We start from the raw sequence: 20,178 nt of genomic DNA on the forward strand, positions 1-20,178 counted from the left end.
TGCCAAGAAGTCAGACTTCACGTAGTCAGTGGCTGGGGCTACATGGGCTGAAGCGTATTTTTGAAAATAAGTTTATTAGTGAAAAATTCTTCTTTTCACCTGAAGTTCTACAGGGCAAGTGTAATTCTCCAAGTCAACCAATCCGTATCTGGAGAATTCCATGCATTAGTAGTAGTAGTGATAATAATAATATGTGGTATTTGTCAAGTGCTTACTGAGTGCCAAGTAATGTGCTAAATGGTGGGGTAGATACAATGCAATCAAATCATGTACCATCTCGGTCCCACAGCATAAGAAGGAGGGAGAGTAGGTACCGAATCCCCATTTTACAGATGAGGAAAACTGAGGCACTGAGAAGTCACACAGCAGGCAAGTGGCAGAGCCTTTATTAGAACCCAGATCACCCGACTTCCAGTTCTGCATTTGTTCCACTATGCCCCACTGAAACTGGGGTTAATTGTGTTCAAGGAACCACACTGATTCAATCCAGTGCCCTCCTGGGAAATATGATATCGGCAAGTTTGTGTGATTGATTGACAGATGAGAGTTTTGGATGTTTCCAGCCCCTCTGCCATCCTGGGAAGCCTCATGGCAGTGGCCAGAATCTAAGCAGGGTGGCCTGAGGGTGAGAGAAGCAGAACAGAACCGCTAGTAGTTCCAGACCCAGCTCTCAGTTAGGAAACTCCTGGGTCAGTGGGGAGACAGCTCAGAGAACATAAAATCAATCAATCGATGGTATTTATTGAGCTCTTACTATATGCAGAACAATGTACTAAGCGCTTGGGAAGGTACAAACATGGTAGAGCCACCGCCGCCTCGGTTGAATTGAAACATTACAGATTTACCATTGTCAATCCCCTTTGGTTTAAGTAGAGAGGGAGCCGGACATGTTTATGAATTTTTTTTTTCTTTTTTGAAACAATGGTTTTGCCCTATGCAAACTTGCTAACTTTTTCCATTAAGTAGTATCTTTGTCCTCCAAAGTATTGCCACAGCATTTTTCGCAATAGTTTAAAAGAGCTAGGCATTCCCTTACTGTGGTTCCATGGCCCAGTCCCAATTAGTCCCTAGCCAGTCTGACAGACTGCACACAGCCCAGTATTTAAGCCTGGATGTTAAACTCGACAGGGCAGAGCACTTACAGCAGGCAAACAAATCAGCTCTTCAAAGTCATTCTGCATGATGGTTTGATATGATTTTGTTGGAGTGAATTTTAAAATTGATCTCAAAGATGACTTTAAAATAGGTATTTTTACCTTTTCTCTTAAAAAAACATACCCATGTACTACTCTATACAAGTTTTTCTTTTGGTATTTCCTTTTTTAAGATGGATACACATTTTTATAATTACTAATTACACAAAGAATGGCATTCCCTATTTCAGCACATCTGCTGTTTTGAAAATATATCCAAATATGTAACTGTCCTTGGTGTTCTTGTGAATTGACAAGTAATTTATTTTAAATATTGTATTCTTTATATTGACAATTTCTTTTGCAGTATGAATACATTTTTATATTCAACCGTATATTTTATAGTGCTTTTAAAATAGAAAGCTATTTAAATAAGTTGAAGTTTGAACATTGAGTATATTATTCTTTCAGAGAGGTGGCCATGTTTGACGACAGTCGTTAAATCTATTCGCCCCTCTCAAGCAAGGACCGACAACCTTCTTTGCAGAAAAGCTAAACAAAGTGAACTCCCTGAGCAGTTGGTACACAGAGTCAATCACACAATTTAATCACACATTAACATAGCCTACTTCACTGTGCATCTAATGATTTTCCTCACCCACTCCCCGCATATTGCCTGCTAGGCAGCATCTGGGTCGGATTAAATGCCGCCTTCCTGGGGGCCCAGGGTTACTTGGTTTTATGGGACACCCATGTGACATGTAACATTATTGTATCACACAGCGAATGGTGTCATGTGATAATATTATATAACGCTGCTTCTTTTAATAGCTTTGAAAGTTGTTCAGAGCAACAGCTGCTGCCACCACTGGAGATATGGGGAGGAGAAGTAGGAATGGGAGGTGTTAGTCTTTTCCCCCTTTTCTCCCTTCCCCTCTCCTTGCCCTAGGATGTGAAAGGGTAGTGTCCAAGGGGGTGGGCACGGATGGACGGCCTGATCCCTCTCTTTCATTCATTCATTCATTCATTCATTCAACCGTATTTATTGAGCACTTACTGTGTGCAGAGCACTGTACTAAGCGCTTGGGAAGTACAAGTTAAGTACAAGTCTCTTTCCATCGGGACCAACGGCAGAGGACAGAAAGGAGCCCTTCCCTCCGGCAAGGTGGGTCTGGCTCTTCCCTCCTCGGAGCAGGACAGCATCTCTCCCGGTTCCTCATGTGAAAAAAGGCTTATTTTTTTTCCATCCATCTTTTCCATAGCCTGTACCTTGAAAGCAGGCAGGCCATACCTAAAACTGGCTCAGATGGCAGGTGGGTTAGTTTCACCTCCAATTTTACCCAGAAGGATCTAAAAAGATTTTTTTCAGCTAACCAACCAAAGTAGTGATGTATGGTTTTCTTTCAAAAAAGTACCCCAAGTCCACGCCACAGAGCATGCTGGGGTAGAAGCATCTAAAAATAAGCCATATCTCCAGTGCCCTGGATCCTATCTGTAGGTTACTAATTTTAGATTATTATAGTGGTATAACCAAAAATTGCAAACATTCATCTTGATTTGGGGATTATAAACTCTATTGTTTGGTTGGGCTACTCAGAAAAGGGTATTTCCATGAATTTCAATTGCTCTGTGAGTTAGGTGATCCCCAACTCTGCCTTAATTGTAGTAACTAAATTTTCACTTGGTGGAAAGCACTGTACTAAGTGCTGGGAAAAAAATACAAAGGTAAAAGTTAGATGTGGTTTCTGGCTCTCAAAGGACTCACAATCGAAGAATAAAGGAGGGGTGGCGGGGAAGGGATGCGTGGCAGAGTCATGAGGAAGAATGAAACAATAAAAACACAAAAACAATATTTAAGACAAGAACAATAATATATACAAGAGGGCTGGAGCATTGTGGTTTGAGGAGCTGAATTTCCAAGTCCCCGTGGCTCAGAGCCTAAAAGACGAAGCCACTGCCGCAGTAAGAGTGGCAACTCCAGCCTTCCCATTGTTCTGAAAGTTGAGAAGAGGTAGGGGAGGCTACACAGAAGAGAGAGTGGAATGGGGATGAATAGCAGAGAAGCATATCCAGTTTGTTTACATAAGCTCTGGAGTTTTTCAGCCCTACTCCTTCATGTGGCAATATGGCAATTCCCAAGTTTGCTCTGAGGAAGTAGCTCAACTCAGTAAAGCTTTACCTGTGACATGGCTCCTATTCCTGCAGTACCAGGAACAGAAAGAGCAACCAAAAGACGACTCACACACATGCACAGCCCCTCCCACCCCAACACTTCCCCCCCCACACACCTCCCTATGTGCAAATGCAGTCTCGGGCCACAACTCACAACCTGAGAACTGAGAATACTGGACGAATACGTGACTTACACCAAATTGCCTCTCTCCCTTTGGCAGTTGGAATATACCTTAATTGTGCCATTGAAGACTTAGTAAGTGTGGCAACTGCCATAGTTTTCAAACCTCAGGCACTACAGTTAACCCACAGTGGATTGGAGAAGTTGGGGGTCATGGTCAAACCATGCGTTTATATTTGTGTTTCAGTTCAAATGTCCTTGAACTGAAGGCTTTTGTTTTGAAAGACAAAGTGTAACTTGGCCAATTCATAATGAGAAATGAGGTTTATAGTTAAAATGTGCTTTTCCTTCCTCTTTTCGAGCCTGCATGGGGTTGGGAGGTGGCATTTGCCAGTGTAAAATGCAGCAGGCTATTCATTCCTGAAACAAAAAAAAAGTGGAAGAGAATTGATTTGCCGGGTTGCCTTTTGACCAAATGCATTATATGTTTGTCTTTGGAAACAGTCCACTGCACGAAGCACTGCATGAAGCAGTTAGATGAATGTCAGTTCTCGCAAAGGGGCCTACGGGAGTCTCTGGAGGAGATTCTCAAATCTGAGGGGGAAATAGAACTATAGGAGATGCACAATAAGGATAATTTCCCCACCCTTGGTTGCTGAATGATTTGTAAAATACATTATTGCTCATACATTATTGTTTGTTTTGTCATTTTTGCCAACCGTTTCTAAGGAAGACTTTTTGCTGATATTTGAGAGAAGAGAAAGAAAATGAGGGAAATGGGACTACATGACTAAGTCATTTCATTTTAATCCATTTCACTGTTATTCTCTTTTTCTGAGGCTAGATAACAATTTCAGATCATTGATTAGCTATTTGGATCTTCTTTCACATACTGACCTAGGAATCAAGTTCAATTTTACCATTGCACTGCACACTAGGAATATTCTGTGGTTCAAGAAGTCTAGAAATCTCAAAATACAGGTGTTCATTTGGGTGTTCAACACAGGGATTTTGCAATTATTTCTAGTCTAAAAAATGATATCACCTCTCTATCATGGAGCCTTACATGGACAAAAAACTTAAGCTCTCACCCAGTTGAGTACCAGCGTATGCTTGGCCCAGTCTGAGCCAGCCACAGTTTCAACCCAGCTGGCCATCGGGCGGGCTTTTGGCCACCGGAGAATGGCAAACCAGTTGGGGAATGATTCCGGACCAAAGTGAAAGATGCCTCTCTCTCTTTTCCCGCAGCCTAGGAAAACCAAATCCACTTTGACAGCCCAGCCCTGCTCACTTCCATCAATGGGCCAAGAAAGGTTAGTTCAGCTACTCATGTGATGACAGCAGCAACACCACTGAAGAAGGCTCCTCCTCTTGTCCCTGCTGCTATCACCATAGTGTGTTTTGAGTACTTTCTGTGAAAAACACTGTATTAAACTTGGGAGAGTACAATGAAGTTAGTCGGTGTCTTCCCTGTCCTCAATATCTAATGCATTCATTCATTCAATCGTATTTATTGAGCACTTACTGTGTGCAGAGCACTGTACTAAGTGTTTGGGAAGTACAAGTTGGCAACATATAGAGACGGTCCCTACCCAACAGTGGGCTCACAGTCTAGAAGGGGGAGACAGAGAACAAAACAAAACATGTTAACAAAATAAAATAAATAGAATAAATATGTACAAATAAAATAAATAAAGAGTATTAAATATGTACAAACATATATACATACATACAGGTGCTGTGGGGAGGGGAAGGAGGTAAGGTGTGGGGGAGGGGGAGGGGGAGGAGGAGAAGAGGAAGGAGGGAGCTCAGTCTGGGAAGGCCTCCTGGAGGAGGTGAGCTCTCAGTAGGGCCTTGAAGGGAGGAAGAGAGCTAGCTTGGCGGATGTGTGGAGGGAGGACATTCCAGGCCAGGGGGGATGACGCGGGCCGGGGGTCGACGGCGGGACAAGCGAGAATGAGGCACAGTGAGGAGATTAGAGGCAGAAGAGTGGAGGGTGCGGGCTGGGCTGTAGAAGGAGAGAAGGGAGGTGAGGTAGGAGGGGGCGAGGTGATGGACAGCCTTGAAGCCCAGGGTGAGGAGTTTTTGCCTGATGCGTAGGTTGATTGGTAGCCACTGGAGATTTTTGAGGAGGCGAGTAAGGAGGAAGTGTTAATATATTTTCTCTTTCTCTTTACTATATATATATATATAATACACCTACACCCGTGGGGGTATGAGTAGCCAAGTGCTTAGATGGCTCAGAAGTGCTGGAGAGACAGTTCCACTGCGATGCAAGTAAGGGTAAATTGGGGCTGGGAAGGAATCATCTTTTCAGAGAGAAGACAAGCACTTTGGCACCTAATGTGGCAGGCAAAAGCAAGGCCAGGGTGGCTCTACCATGACTAAATAGTTATTTGTCTCAATATTTTGTAGCAGCAGCAGCATTTGCTTACAGCCACTTGGTGTGGCAGACTTTACCAAGTGTTCGGGAAGTACAGAATAATGACGTCACACATTCCCTGCCCATAAGGAGTTTACGGGGAAAATCCATTCCACTGCTCTAGCTCTTTCAGCTGGCAGCACCCAATTGCCCAGACTTTTGGGGTTCACTGGGACAACTCTCTTCCACATCCACACCCCACCCACAATGGCCACCTGCTCCCCACCCCTGCTGTAGTCTTGTATTCTACTCTCCCAGGTGCTTAGCACAGTGTTCTGCACAGAGTAAGCGCTTAAGTACATCCATACAAAGCCCATTTGCCAGTTGAATGAAGTATATTTTACTGAAGTATAGTGAAGTATATATATTTTAATGAAGTATAATAAATACTCTCATTTGGGGCTGTTTTCCTTTATTTAGGGAAGCAGCATGTTGTAATGCCTAGAGCACTGCCCTGAGAGTCAGAAGGTCATGGGTTCTAATCCCAGCTCCACCACTCGTCTGCTGTGTGACCTTGAGCAAGTCACTTCACTTCTCTGGGCCTCAGTTACCTCATCTGTAAAATGGGGATGGAGACTGGGAGCCCCATGTAAGATAGGAACTCTGTCCAACCCGATTTGCTTGTATCCACTCCAGAGCTTAGCACAGTGCCTTGCACATAGTAAGCACTTAACAAATACCATCATTATTATAGTAGGTGTTCAATAAAAAAGCATAGCTGTGTTCCCATAGGGGTGTAAAAGAAACACAAAACCCCACTTCTTGAACAGAAATACATTTGAAAAGGGGCCCTTCATCAATCAATCGTATTAATTGATCGCTTACCATGTGCAGAGCACCATACTAAGCATTTGGGAGAGTACAATACAACAGAATTAGCAGACATATTCCCTGCCCATAACGAGCTTACAGTCTAGATGGGGAGACAGACATTAATATGAGTAAATAGGTAATGGCATAGTGGGTAGAGCATGGGCCTGGGTCTCAGGAGGTCATGGGTTCTAATCCCGACTCCACCACTTGTCTGCTGTGTGATGTTGCAGGTAAAATTATAACTGTTCGTTACTCTGCCTGGTCAATGAGACACATACATGATTCGGACGGTCTCCAAATTTTATTCTGCAGAATGGTCAAACACCATACCTCGGGAGGTGATTAGTGAAAGACCCCAAAGACACTTTGTAGGCTACATTTATACCCAAACAAGATTCCCCCCTTTGATAGAAAAGCAGGGTGGCTTAGTGGAAAGAACCCGGACTTGGAAGTCAGAGATCGTGGGTTCTAATGCCGGCTCTGCCACTGATCAGCTGTGTGACTTTGGACAAGTCACTTGACTTCTCTGTGCCTGTTACCTCATCTGTAAAATGGGGACTAAGACTGTGAGCCCCAGGTGGGACAACCTGATGACCTTGTATCTACCCCAGCACTTAGAGCAGTGCTTGGCACATAGTAAGCGCTTATCAAATGCCATCCTTAGTATTATTATTATTATTATTATTCTCTAAACCAGATGGGACTTTTTCACACATTGACATTTTAAAAGTTCTCCTCTGTGTTCCTCAAAATAGTGTTACTTCAGCTAAGGCTATGATTTCCCCAAATGGCCTGCACGTTACTCTGAGTCGCTTCACTTCTGGGTGCCTCAGTTACTTCATCTGCGAAACAGGGACTGTGACGTGGGACAGGGATTGTGTCCAACCCAATCTACCCGTATCCCCCCCTGCGCCTTACTGCAGCGTGTGGCACACAGTGAGCGCTTAACAAATACCGTCACCATTCTGAGAAACCTGGGCAAGCTTAGGCCTTGCGTGTTATGGCCCGAACGAGAAAGAGGAAGGAAGTGGGGCGGAGGCAGGGGGGGGGGCGAAAGGAAGTGGCTCTGCTTGCCACGTGTTAGACACCACCGTGGTTTGAGGCTTCCCCCTCGGAGGTTTGGCCGATGGCGGCCTCGACGTCTCCCAGGCAGGCTGAGCAGAAGCCGAGGAGGCTTTTCCCACCCAGCGAGCACTTCTCCTCCCTTCAAGGCCCTGCTGAGAGCTCACCTCCTCCAGGAGGCCTTCCCAGACTGAGCCCCTTCCTTCCTCTCCCCCTCGTCCCCCTCTCCATCCCACCATCTTACCTCCTTCCCTTCCCCACAGCACCTGTATATATGTATATATGGTTGTACATATTTATTACTCTATTTATTTATCTATTTATTTAGTTTACTTGTACATTTTTATCCTATTTATTTTATTTTGTTGGTATGTTTGGTTTTGTTCTCTGTCTCCCCCTTTTAGACTGTGAGCCCACTGTTGGGTAGGGACTGTCTCTATGTGTTGCCAATTTGTACTTCCCAAGCGCTTAGTACAGTGCTCTGCACATAGTAAGCGCTCAATAAATATGATTGATTGATTGATTGATTGATTCTCCCCCCGCCTGTCGCCTAGTTGCCGGCAGGGCAACCCTGTCCCCCTCCCCACTTAATATTATTGTTATTACTATTATTATTATTATTATTATTATTAATAGCATTTGTTAAGCACTTAATATGTGCCAAGCACTGTTCTAAGCATGTGGGATAATAATAATAATAATAATGGCATTTAAGTGCTTACTATGTGCCAAACACTATTCTAAGCACTGAGGGGATAATAATTTCTTAAGTGCTTACTATGTGCCAAGCACTGTTCTAAGCACTGGGGGGATAATAATTATTATTATTATGGCATTTGGTAAGCGCTTACTATGTGCAAAGCACTGTTCTAAGCGCTGGGGGGATACAAGGTGATCAGATCGTCCCCCTCAGGGCTCACAGTCTTCATCCCCATTTTCCAGGTGAGGGAACCGCGGCCCAGAGAAGTTAAGTGACTTGCCCAAAGTCACACAGCCGATGAGTGGCAAAGCCAGGATTAGAATCCATGACCTGTGACTCCCAAGCCCGGGCTCTAGCCACTGAGCCCTGCAGCTGGTAATGAGGTTGTCCCCCGTGGGGCTCCCAGTCTTCATCCCCATTTTCCAGATGAGGGAAGCGAGGTGTAGAGAAGTGCAGTGGCTGGCCCCAGGCCCCAGGGCAGACAAATGTGTTGCTCAGTGGAAAGAGCCCAGGCTTTGGAGTCAGAGGTCATGGGTTCAAACCCCGGCTCCACCAATTGTCAGCTGTGTGGCTTTGGGCAAATCACTTCATTCATTCATTCAATCGTATTTATTGAGCGCTTCCTGTGTGCAGAGCACTGTACTAAGCGCTTGGGAAGTACAAGTTGGCAACAGGGACGGTCTCTACCCAACAACGGGCTCACAGTCTAGAAGGGGGAGACAAGACAACAAAACAAAGCATGGAGACAGGTGTCAAAATCGTCAGAACAAATAGAATTAAAGCTATATGCACATCATTAACAAAATAAATAGAATAGCAAATATGTATAAGTAAAATTGAGTAATAAATCTGTACAAATATATATACAGGTGCTGTGGGGAGGGGAAGAAGGTAGGGCAGGGGGATGGGGAGGAGGAGAGGAAAAAGGGAGCTCAGTCTGGGAAGGCCTCCTGGAGGAGGTGAGCTCTCAGTAGGGCTTTGAAGGGAGGAAGAGAGCTAGCTTGGCGGATGTGTGGAGGGAGGGCATTCCGGGCCAGGGGGAGGACGTGGGCCGGGGGTCAACAGCGGGACAGGAGAGAACGAGGTAAAGTGAGGAGGTTAGCTTCTTTGTGCCTCAGTTACCTCATCTGTAAAATGGGGATTAAGACTGTGAGCCCCCCATGGGAAAACCTCATCACCTTGTAACCTCCCCAGCGCTTAGAACAGTGCTTTGCACATAGTAAGCGCTTAATAAATGCCATTATTATTATTATTATTGTTATTAAAGCATAGTGGCTCAGTGGAAAGAGCCCAGGCTTGGGGGTCAGAGGTCATGGGTTCGAATCCCGACTCTGCCACATGTCTACTGTGTGACCTTGGGCAACTCACTTAACTTATCTGAGCTTCAGATACCTCATCCGTAAAATGGGGATTAAGGCTGTGAGCCCCCCGTGGGACAACCTGATCACCTTGTAACTTCCCCAGCGCTTAAAGCAGTGCTTGGCACATAGTAAGCGCTTATTAATGCCCTCATTACAGATGAGGGAACTGAGACACAGAGAAGTTCAGTGACTTACCCAAAGTCACTGAACTTCTCTGTGCCTCAGTTCCCACATCTGTAAAATGGGGATTAAAATGTGAGCCCCCCTGGGACAACATGATCACCTTGTAACAGCCCCAGCGCTTAGAACAGTGCTTGGCACCTAGTAAGTGGTTAATAAATGTCATCAATATTATTTTACAGATGAGGCACAGAGAAGTTAAGTGACTCTGGGCAAGTCACTTCTCTGTGCTTCAGGTCCCTCATCTGGAAAATGGGGATTAAAACTGTGAGCCCCACCGTGGGACAACCTGATCACCTTGTAACCTCCCCAGAGCTTCGAACAGTGCTTGGCACTTAGTAAGCGCTTATGAGAAGCAGCGTGGCTAAGTGGAAAGAGCCCGGGCTCTGGAGTCAGAGGTCATGGGTTCGAATCCTGGCTCCACCACATGTCTGCTGTGTGACCTTGGGCAAATCACTTAACTTCTCTGAGCCTCAGCTACCTTATCTGTAAAATGGGGATTAAGACTGTGAGCCCCACGTGGGACAACCTGATCACCTTGTATCCCCCCAGCGCTTAGAACAGTGCTTTGCACATAGTAAGCGCTTAACAAATGCCATCGTTATCATTGAGAAGCAGTGTGGCTCAGTGGAAAGAGCCCGGGCTTGGGAGTCAGAGGTCATGGGTTCAAACCCCGGCTCCGCCAATTGTCAGCTGTGTGACTTTGGGCAAATCACATCACTTCTCTGGGCCTCAGTCACCTCATCTGTAAAATGGAGATGAAGACTGTGAAGCCCCCCCTGGGACAACCTGATTCATTCAGTCGTATTTATTGAGCGCTTACTGTGTGCAGAGCACTGTACTAAGCACTTGGGAAGTACAAGTTGGCAACATATGGAGACAGTCCCTACCCAACAATGGGCTCACATCACCTTGTAGCCTCCCCAGGGCTTAGAATAGTGCTTTGCACATAGGAAGCGCTTAATAAATGACATCATTATCATTATTTCATTTTGTTAATTAATTCATTCATCCATTCAATCGTATTTATTGAGCCCCTACTGTGTGCAGAGCACTGTACTAAGCGCTTGGGAAGTGCACGTTGGCAACATATAGAGACGGCCCCTACCCAACAGTGGGCTCATAGTCTAGAAGGGGGAGACAGAGAACAAAACAAAACATATTAACAAAATAAAATAAATAGAATAAACATGTACAAATAAAATAAATAGAGTAATAAATCCGTACAAACATATGTACATATATAGGGTGCTGTGGGGAGGGGAAGGAGGTAAGGCGGGGGGGATGGGGAGGGGGAGGAGGGGGAGAGGAATTTTAGTCTTAATCTATGGCTCAGAGGAAAGAGCACGGCCTTTGGAGGCAGAGGTCAGGGTTTCAAATCCCAGCCCCACCAGTTGTCAGCTGTGTGACTTTGGGCAACTCACTTAACTTCTCTGTGCCTCAGTGACCTCATCTGTAAAATGGGGAGTAAGACTGTGAGTCCCCCGTGGGACATGGGGATTAAGACTGTGAGCCCCCCGTGGGACAACCTAATCACCTTGTAACCTCCCCAGCGCTTAGAACAGTGCTTTGCACATAGTAAGCGCTTAACAAATGCCATTATTATTATTATTATTGTTACTTGTACATATTTATTTTATTTTGTTAATATGTTTTGTTTTGTTCTCTCCCTTTTGTTTTGTTCTCTCCCCCTCGTCCCCCTCTCCATCCCATCTTACCTCCTTCCCTTCCCCACAGCACCTGTATATATGTGCACCTGTATATATGTATATACGTTTGTACAGATTTATTGCTCTATTTATTTATTTATTTTACTTGTACATATCTATTCCATTTATTTTATTTTGTTAGTATGTTTGGTTTTGTTCTCTGTCTCCCCCTTTCAGACTGTGAGCCCGCTGTTGGGTAGGGACTGTCTCTATACGTTGCCAACTTGTACTTCCCAAGGGCTTAGTACAGTGCTCTGCACACAGTAAGCGCTCAATAAATGCGATTGATTGATGATGATGATTATTATTATTACTTGTACATATTTATTTTATTTTGTTAATATATTTTGTTTTGTTCTCTCCCCCTCGTCCCCCTCTCCATCCCCCCATCTTACCTCCTTCCCTTCCCCACAGCACCTGTATATATGTATATATGTTTGTACCTATTTATTACCCTATTTATTTATTTACTTATTTTATCTGTACATATCTATTCTATTTATTTTATTTTGTTAGTATGTTTGGTTTCGTTCTCCGTCTCCCCCTTTCAGACTGTGAGCCCACTGTTGGGTAGGGACTGTCTCTATGCGTTGCCACCTTGTACTTCCCAAGCGCTTAGTCCAGCGCTCTGCACCCAGTAAGCGCTCAATAAATACGACTGATTGATTGATTCTCTGTCTCCCCCCTCTAGACTGTGAGCCCGCTGTTGGGTAGCGACTGTCTCTATACGTCGCCAACTTGTCCTTCCCAAGCGCTCAGTACAGTGCTCTGCACACAGTAAGCGCTCAATAAATGCGATTGATTGATTGATTCTCTGTCTCCCCCTTCTAGACTGTGAGCCCGCTGTTGGGTAGGGTCTGTCTCTCTATGTTGCCAACTTGGACTTCCCAAGCGCTTAGTACAGTGCTCTGCACCCAGTAATTGCTCAATAAATGCGATTGATTGATTGATTCTCTGTCTCCCTCTTCTAGACTGTGAGCCCACTGTTGGGTAGGGACTGTCTCTCTACGTTGCCAACTTGGACTTCCCAAGCGCTTAGTACAGTGTTCTGCACACAGTAAGCGCTCAATAAATACGATTGATTCTCTGTCTCCCCCTTCTAGACTGTGAGCCCGCTGTTGGGTAGGGACTGTCTCTATACGTTGCCAACTTGTACTTCCCAAGCGTTTAGTACAGTGCTCTGCACCCAGTAAGCGCTCAATAAATACGATTGATTGATTCTCTGTCTCCCCCTTCTAGACTGTGAGCCCACTGTTGGGTAGGGACTGTCTCTCTACGTTGCCAACTTGGACTTCCCAAGCGCTTAGTACAGTGTTCTGCACACAGTAAGCGCTCAATAAATACGATTGATTCTCTGTCTCCCCCTTCTAGACTGTGAGCCCGCTGTTGGGTAGGGACTGTCTCTATACGTTGCCAACTTGGACTTCCCAAGCGTTTAGTACAGTGCTCTGCACCCAGTAAGCGCTCAATAAATACGATTGATTGATTGATTCTCTGTCTCCCCCTTCTAGACTGTGAGCCCGCTGTTGGGTAGGGACTGTCTCTATATGTTGCCAACTTGTACTTCCCAAGCGCTTAGTACAGTGTTCTGCACCCAGTAAGCTTTCAATAAATGCGATTGAATGAATGATTATTGTGAACAAATGCCATGATGATAATTATGGATATACGACTGGGTTCGTGGGCGGGGGAGAGTGGAGGCCCCGCCTCAGGCTCGTGGGCCGGGCCTTGTCCTCCCTCAGCCCCGCCGCGCCCGTCATCTCCGAGCGCCGGAAGGCCCCGCCATGGGCTGCGATGGCGGCACCATCCCCAAGAGGCACGAACTGGTCAAGGGGCCCAGGAAGGCCGAGAAGGTCGGAACCCCGTTTTGGGGGCCATTGTTAGGGCCAGGAATGGGGGGCGACTTGGGGGGCTGGGGACCATCCCTCCATGTTGCCTAGTTGTCCTTTCTCTGTCAGTCCCTGACCGTTTCTGGGCATCCCTGAGGGCCCTCTGGGCCTTCCTGGGAGGGTCTCTCGAATTCCTTGTGAGTCTGTCTTTTTTGGTATTTGTTAAGCGCTTACTATGTGCCAAGCACTGTTCTAAGCGCTGGGGGGATGCAACAATAATGATGGCATTTATTAAGCGCTTACTATGTGCAGACCACTGTTCACTGTTTTAGACTGTGAGCCCACTGTTGGGTAGGGGCCGTCTCCGTATGTTGCCAACTTGTACTTCCCAAGCGCTTAGTACGGTGCTCTGCACACAGTAAGCGCTCAATAAATACGATTGATTGATTCTAAGCTCTGGAGGGATACGAGGTGATCGTGTTGTCCCACGGGGGGCTCACAGTCAATCCCCGTTTTACAGATGAGGGAACTGAGGCACAGAGAATAATAATAACGATAATGATGGTATTTGTTAAGCGCTTACTGTGTGGCAGGCACTGTTCTAAGCGCTGGGGGATATAATAATAATGATGATGGCATTTATTAAGCCCTTACTGTGTGCAAAGCACTGTTCTAAGCGCTGGAGGGATGCAAGGTGATCATGTTGTCCCATGGAGGGCTCAGTCAATCCCCATTTTACAGCTGAGGGAACTGAGGCATAGAGAATAATAACAATAATAATGATGGTATTTGTTAAGCGCTTACTATGTGCCAGCACTGTTCTAAGCGCTGGGGGGGGATACAATAATAATAATGATGGCATTTATTAAGCGCTTACTATGTGCCAAGCGCTGTTCTAAGCGCTGGAGGGATACAAGGTGATCGTGTTGTCCCACGGGGGGCTCACAATCAATCCCTGCTTTACAGATGAGGGAACTGAGGCATAGAGAATAATAATAACAATAATGATGATGGGCTTTGTTAAGCGCTTACTATGTGTCAAGCACTGTTCTAAGCGCTGGAGGGATACAAGGTGATCATGTTGTCTCACGGGGGGCTCACAGTCAATCCCCGTTTTACAGCTGAGGGAACTGAGGCATAGAGAATAATAATAACAATAATGATGGTATTTGTTAAGCGCTTACTATGTGTCAAGCACTGTTCTAAGCGCCGGGGGGATACAAGGTGATATGTTATCCCATGGGGGGCTCACGGTCAATCCCCATTTTACAGCTGAGGGAACTGAGGCCCAGAGAATAATAATAACAATAATGATGGTATTTGTTAAGCGCCTGCTATGTGCCAAGCACTGTTCTAAGCCCTGGGAGGATACAATAATAATAATGATGGCATTTATTAAGTGCTTACTATGTGCAAAGCACTGTTCCAAGCGCTGGAGCGATACAAGGTGATCATGTTGTCCCACGGGGGGCTCACAGTCAATCCCCATTTTACAGATGAAGGAACTGAGGCATAGAGAATAATAATAACAATAATGATGGTATTTGTTAAGCGCTTACTATGTGCAAACCACTGTTCTAAGCTCTGGAGGGATACAAGGTGATCATGTTGTCCCATGGGGGGCTCACAGTCATTCCCCATTTTACAGATTAGGGAAATGAGGCATAGAGAATAATAACAATAATAATGATGGTATTTGTTAAGCGCTTACTATGTGTCAAGCACTGTTCTAAGCGCTGGGGGATACAATAATAACGATGGCGTTTATTAAGCGCTTACTACGTGCAAAGCACTGTTCTAAGCGGTGGAGGGATGCAAGGTGATCATGTTGCCCCACGGGGGGCTCACAGTCAATCCCCGTTTTACAGATGAGGGAACTGAGGCACAGAGAATAATAATAACAATAATGATGGTATTTGTTAAGCGCTTACTATGTGTCAAGCACTGTTGTAAGCTTTGGAGGGATACAAGGTGATCATGTTGTCTCACGGGGGGCTCACAGTCAATCCCCATTTTACAGCTGAGGGAACTGAGGCATAGAGAATAATAATAACAATAATGATGGTATTTGTTAAGCGCTTACTATGTGTCAAGCCCTGTTCTAAGCACTGGGGGGATACAATAATATAATAATAATAATGGCATTCATTAAGCGCTTACTATGTGCAAAGCACTGTTCTAAGCGCTGGAGGGATACAAGGTGATCATGTTGTCTCACGGGGGGCTCACAGTCAATCCCCATTTTACAGATGACGGAACTGAGTCATAGAGAATAATAGTAACAATAATGATGGTATTTGTTAAGCGCTTACTATATGTCAAGCACTGTTCTAAGTGCTGGGGGGATACAGTAATAATAATGGTATTTGTTAAGCGCTTACTATGTGTCAAGCACTGTTCTAAGCACTGGAGGGATACATGGTGATCATGTTGTCCCACGAGGGGCTCACAGTCAATCCCCATTTTATAGGTGAGGGAACTGAGGCATAGAGAATAATAATAACAATAATGATGGTATTTGTTAAGCGCTTACTATGTGCAATGCACTGTTCTAAGCACTGGGGAGGCTACAAGGTGATCAGGTTGTCCCACGGGGGCTCACAGTCAATCCCCATTTTACAGATGAGGTAACTGAGGCCCAGTGAAGTGACTTGCCCAAAGTCACACAGATGACAATTGGCAGAGCCGGGATTTGAACCCATGACCACTGACTCCAAAGCCCGTGCTCTTGCCACTGAGCCCCGCTGCTTCTCTAGCGAAGTGAAGTGGCTTGTCCAAGGTCACACAGCTGACAAGTGGCAGAGCGGGGATTCGAACCCATGATCTCTGACTCCAAAGCCCGGGCTCTTTTCCACTGAGCCATGCTGCTTCAAGGTGATCAGGTTGTCCCACGTGGGGCTCACAGTCTTCTTCTCCATTTTCAGATAAGGTAACTGAGGCACAGAGAAGTGAAGTGGCTTGCCCGAGGTCACACAGCTGACAGCAGCGTGGCTCAGTGGAAAGAGCCCGGGATTTGGAGTCGGAGGTCATGGGTTTGAATCCTGGCTCTGCCAATTGTCAGCTGGGTGACTTTAGGCAAGTCACTTCACTTCTCTGGGCCGCAGTTACCTCATCTGTAAAATGGGGATTAAGACTGTGAGCCCGCCGTGGGACAACCTGATCACCTTGTAACCTCCCCAGCGCTTAGAACAGTGCTTGGCACATAGTAAGTGCTTAATATATGCCATTAAAAAAAGTGGCAGAGTAGGGATTCGAACCCATGACGTCTGACTCCCAAGCCCGCGCTCCTTCCACGGAGCCAAGCTGCTTCTCTGTTTCTGGGGGGGCGGGGGGAGGTCTCTGAGAACAGTGCCTGGCACCTAGTAAGCGCTTAACAAATGCCATCATCATTATTATTATTATTATTATTATTAATGATGGCATTTGTTAAGCACTTGCTAAGTACCAAGCACTGTTCTAAGCACTAGGAGGATACAAGGTGATCAGGTTGTCCCAGTCTTCATCCCCATTTTACAGATGAGGGAACCGAGGCCCAGAGAAGTGACTTGCCCAAAGTCACCCAGCTGACAGATGGCGGAGTCGGAATTAGAACCCATTACCTCTGACTCCATTCATTCATTCAATCGTATTTATTGAGCGCTTACTGGGTGCAGAGCACTGTAGTAAGCGCTTGGGAAGTACAAGTTGGCAACATATAGAGACGGTCCTTACCCAACAACGGGCTCACTCTTTCCACTGAGCCACGCTGCTTCTCTGATGTTGCCAACTTGTGACAATAATGATGGCATTTGTTAAGCGCTTACAATGTGCCATGCACTGTTCTAAGCGCTGGTGGGGGGATGATAGAGGGTAATCAGGCTGTCTCGTGAGGGGCTCATGGTCTTAATCCCCATTTTACAGATGAGGGAATTGAGGCCCAGTGAAGTGATTTGCCCAAAGTCACACAGCAGACAAATGGCGGAGCCAGGATTAGAACCCACTACCTCAGACTCCCAAGCCCGGGTTCTTGCCACTGAGCCACGTACTTCCCAAGCGCTTAGTACAGTGCTCAGCACACAGCAAGCGCTCAATAAATATGATTGAATGAATGAACGGGGGCTCGGACCCAGGGTACCCCGAGCTGGATGGAGGAAGTAATCGGTTTTGTTTCCCTTTAAGCATTTACAGCCTCACCAACGCTTTGGTCCACATCTTTAAAGTCGGCTGACTCCCATTCAAGTCATTTCTTTTGCTTTGTTTGTTTATTTGTTAGGCAGCATGGTTCAGTGGGAAGAGCACAGGCTTGGAAGTCAAAGGCCATGAGTTCCAATCCCGTCTCCTCCACTTGTCTGCTATGGGTTCTTCACTTCTCTGTGCCACAGTTCCCTCATCTGTAAAATGGGGATGAAGACTGTGAGCCCCACGTGGGACCGCCTGATTACCTTGTATGATGATGATGATGGCATTTGTTAAGCACTTCCTGTGTGCGAAACACTGTTCTAAGCACTGGGGGGATTCAGGGTGATTAGGTTGTCCCACGTGGGGCTCACAGTCTTAATCCCCATTTTCCAGATGAGGTAACTGAGGCACAGAGAAGTGAAGTGACTTGCCCAAAGTCACCCAGCTGACAAGTTGCAGAGCCGAGAATAGACCCCATGACCTCTGACTCCCAAGTCTGGGCTCATTCCACTGAGGCACGCCACTTGTATCTACCCCAGCGTTTAGAACAGTGCATGGCACATAGTAAGCGCTTAATAAATACCATTATTATTATTATTTTGATGTCTGTCTCCCCCCTTCTAGACTGTGAGCCTGTTGTGGGCAGGGATTGTCTCGCTTTGTTGCCGAATTGTACTTTCCAAGCGCTTACTGTAGTGCCCTGCACACAGTAAGCGCTCAATAAATACGATTGAATGAATGAATGAATTTATCGTAATGTCTATAGCCCTTGAAAGCTCCTCGCGATCAAGGATGGTCTTGACCTATTAATCAATCAATCGTGCTGGTTGAGGGCTTACTGCGTGCAGAGCACTGTACTAAGTGCTTGGGGGAGACAATAGAGTTGGTCGGTCATTCATTCAGCCGTATTTATTGAGCGCTTACTGTGTGGAAAGAGCATGGGCTTGGAAATCAGAGGTTGTGGGTTCTAATCCCGGCTCCACCCTGATCAGCTGTGTGTCTTTGGGCTTGTCACTTTACTTCTCTGTGCCTCAGTTACCTCATCTGGAAAATGGGGATGAAGACTAAGAGCCCCAGGTTGGACAGAGCCCCTCTCCCACTTGAGCTCACAGTCTTCATCTCCTTTTTACGGATGAGGTAAACTGAGGCACAGAGTAGTGAAGTGACTTGCGCAAAGTCACATAGCAGATGAATGGTGGAGCCCAGGATTAGAAGCTAGGTCCTTTGACTCCCATCCGTGTACTTTATCTACCAGGCCACGCTGCTACCCTTCTCTCTTTTTAAGAGACTCTATTTTCTCTATGATCCATGATTTTGGGGCAGGATGGAAAAGGAGCGTTTGCCATCAGTTAGGAATTCTCATAGTTGCCTGTATTTGTAATTCACAGAGTACTGGTGGATTGTAAAGGATCATCCCTATCATCCTAGGCCCTTGCTGTATCCACTAGGCCATGCTGCTGTAAAATCATTATGGGCAGGAAAAGTGTATGCCAATTCTATTGCATTATTTATATAGTGCTCTGTACACTCTATTTTATTTGTACATGTTTATTCTGTTTTATTTTGTTAATATGTTTTGTTTTCTTCTCTGTCTCCCCCTTCTAGACTGTGAGCCCACTGTTGGGTAGGCACCTTCTCTATATGTTGCCAACTTGGACTTCCCAAGCGCTTAGTACAGTGCTGTGCACACAGTAAGCGCTCAATAAATACGATTGAATGAATGAATGAATGAAATTCAATATGTGGTTTGCCCCCTAGTGGACACTTCTACATTTTTTAGGTAGCATTTCATCGTCATCAATGGTATCTATTGAGCGCCTACAGTGTATAGAGCACCATACTAAGCACTTGGGAAAGTACAACACAGCACCATTGGTAGACACATTCCCTGCCCTCTGAGGCAGGGAAATCTGAGATTACAGTTTTTGTTAAGCGCTTTTTTTTAATGGTATTTGTTAACTGCTTACTGTGTGCCAGACACCACTAAGCGCTGGAGTATATAGAGTATAGTATAGTATATAGTATAGAGTATAGTATATAGAGAAGCAGTGTGGCTCAGTGGAAAGAGTACGGGCTCTGGAGTCAGAGGTCATGGGTTCAAATCCCGGCTCCGCCACTTCGCTGTGTGACTTTGGGCAAGTCACTTAACTTCTCTGGGCCTCAGTTACCTCATCTGGAAAATGGGGGTGAAGACTGTGAGCCCCCCGTGGGACAACCTGATCACCTTGTAACCTCCCCAGTGCTTAGAACAGTGCTTTGCACATAGTAAGTGCTTAGTAAATGCCATCATTATTATTATTTTTATTATTATATGCAAGATAATCGGGTTGGACACAGTTCCCGTCCCACATAGGGCTCCCAGTCCTAATCACTTACTATGGGCTAAGAACTGTTCTAAGCACTGGAGTAACTAGAAGTTTTTCAGGTTGGACACAATCCCTGTACCACATGGGGCTCACAGTTTAGATAGGATGATGGACTAGGGTTGAATCCCCATTTAACAGTTGAGGAAACTGAG

At 45.6% G+C, this 20,178-nt stretch overlaps 1 protein-coding gene across 2 annotated transcripts in view; it reads left to right on the forward strand.

The window, feature by feature from the left end:
• The first annotated feature begins 13,454 nt into the window (after positions 1–13,454).
• Positions 13,455–20,178, forward strand: part of RTF2 (replication termination factor 2) — a 51,197-nt gene continuing 44,473 nt past the window's right edge. For both annotated transcript variants that reach the window (XM_038749909.1, XM_038749910.1), the window contains exon 1: positions 13,455–13,526. In XM_038749909.1, the coding sequence (XP_038605837.1) occupies positions 13,458–13,526 (69 nt within the window). In that variant the 5' untranslated portion in view covers positions 13,455–13,457. The remainder of the gene's footprint in view (positions 13,527–20,178) is intronic.

This window comes from Tachyglossus aculeatus, chromosome 8 (assembly GCF_015852505.1).
Source record: "Tachyglossus aculeatus isolate mTacAcu1 chromosome 8, mTacAcu1.pri, whole genome shotgun sequence".
Lineage (NCBI taxonomy): Eukaryota > Metazoa > Chordata > Mammalia > Monotremata > Tachyglossidae > Tachyglossus > Tachyglossus aculeatus.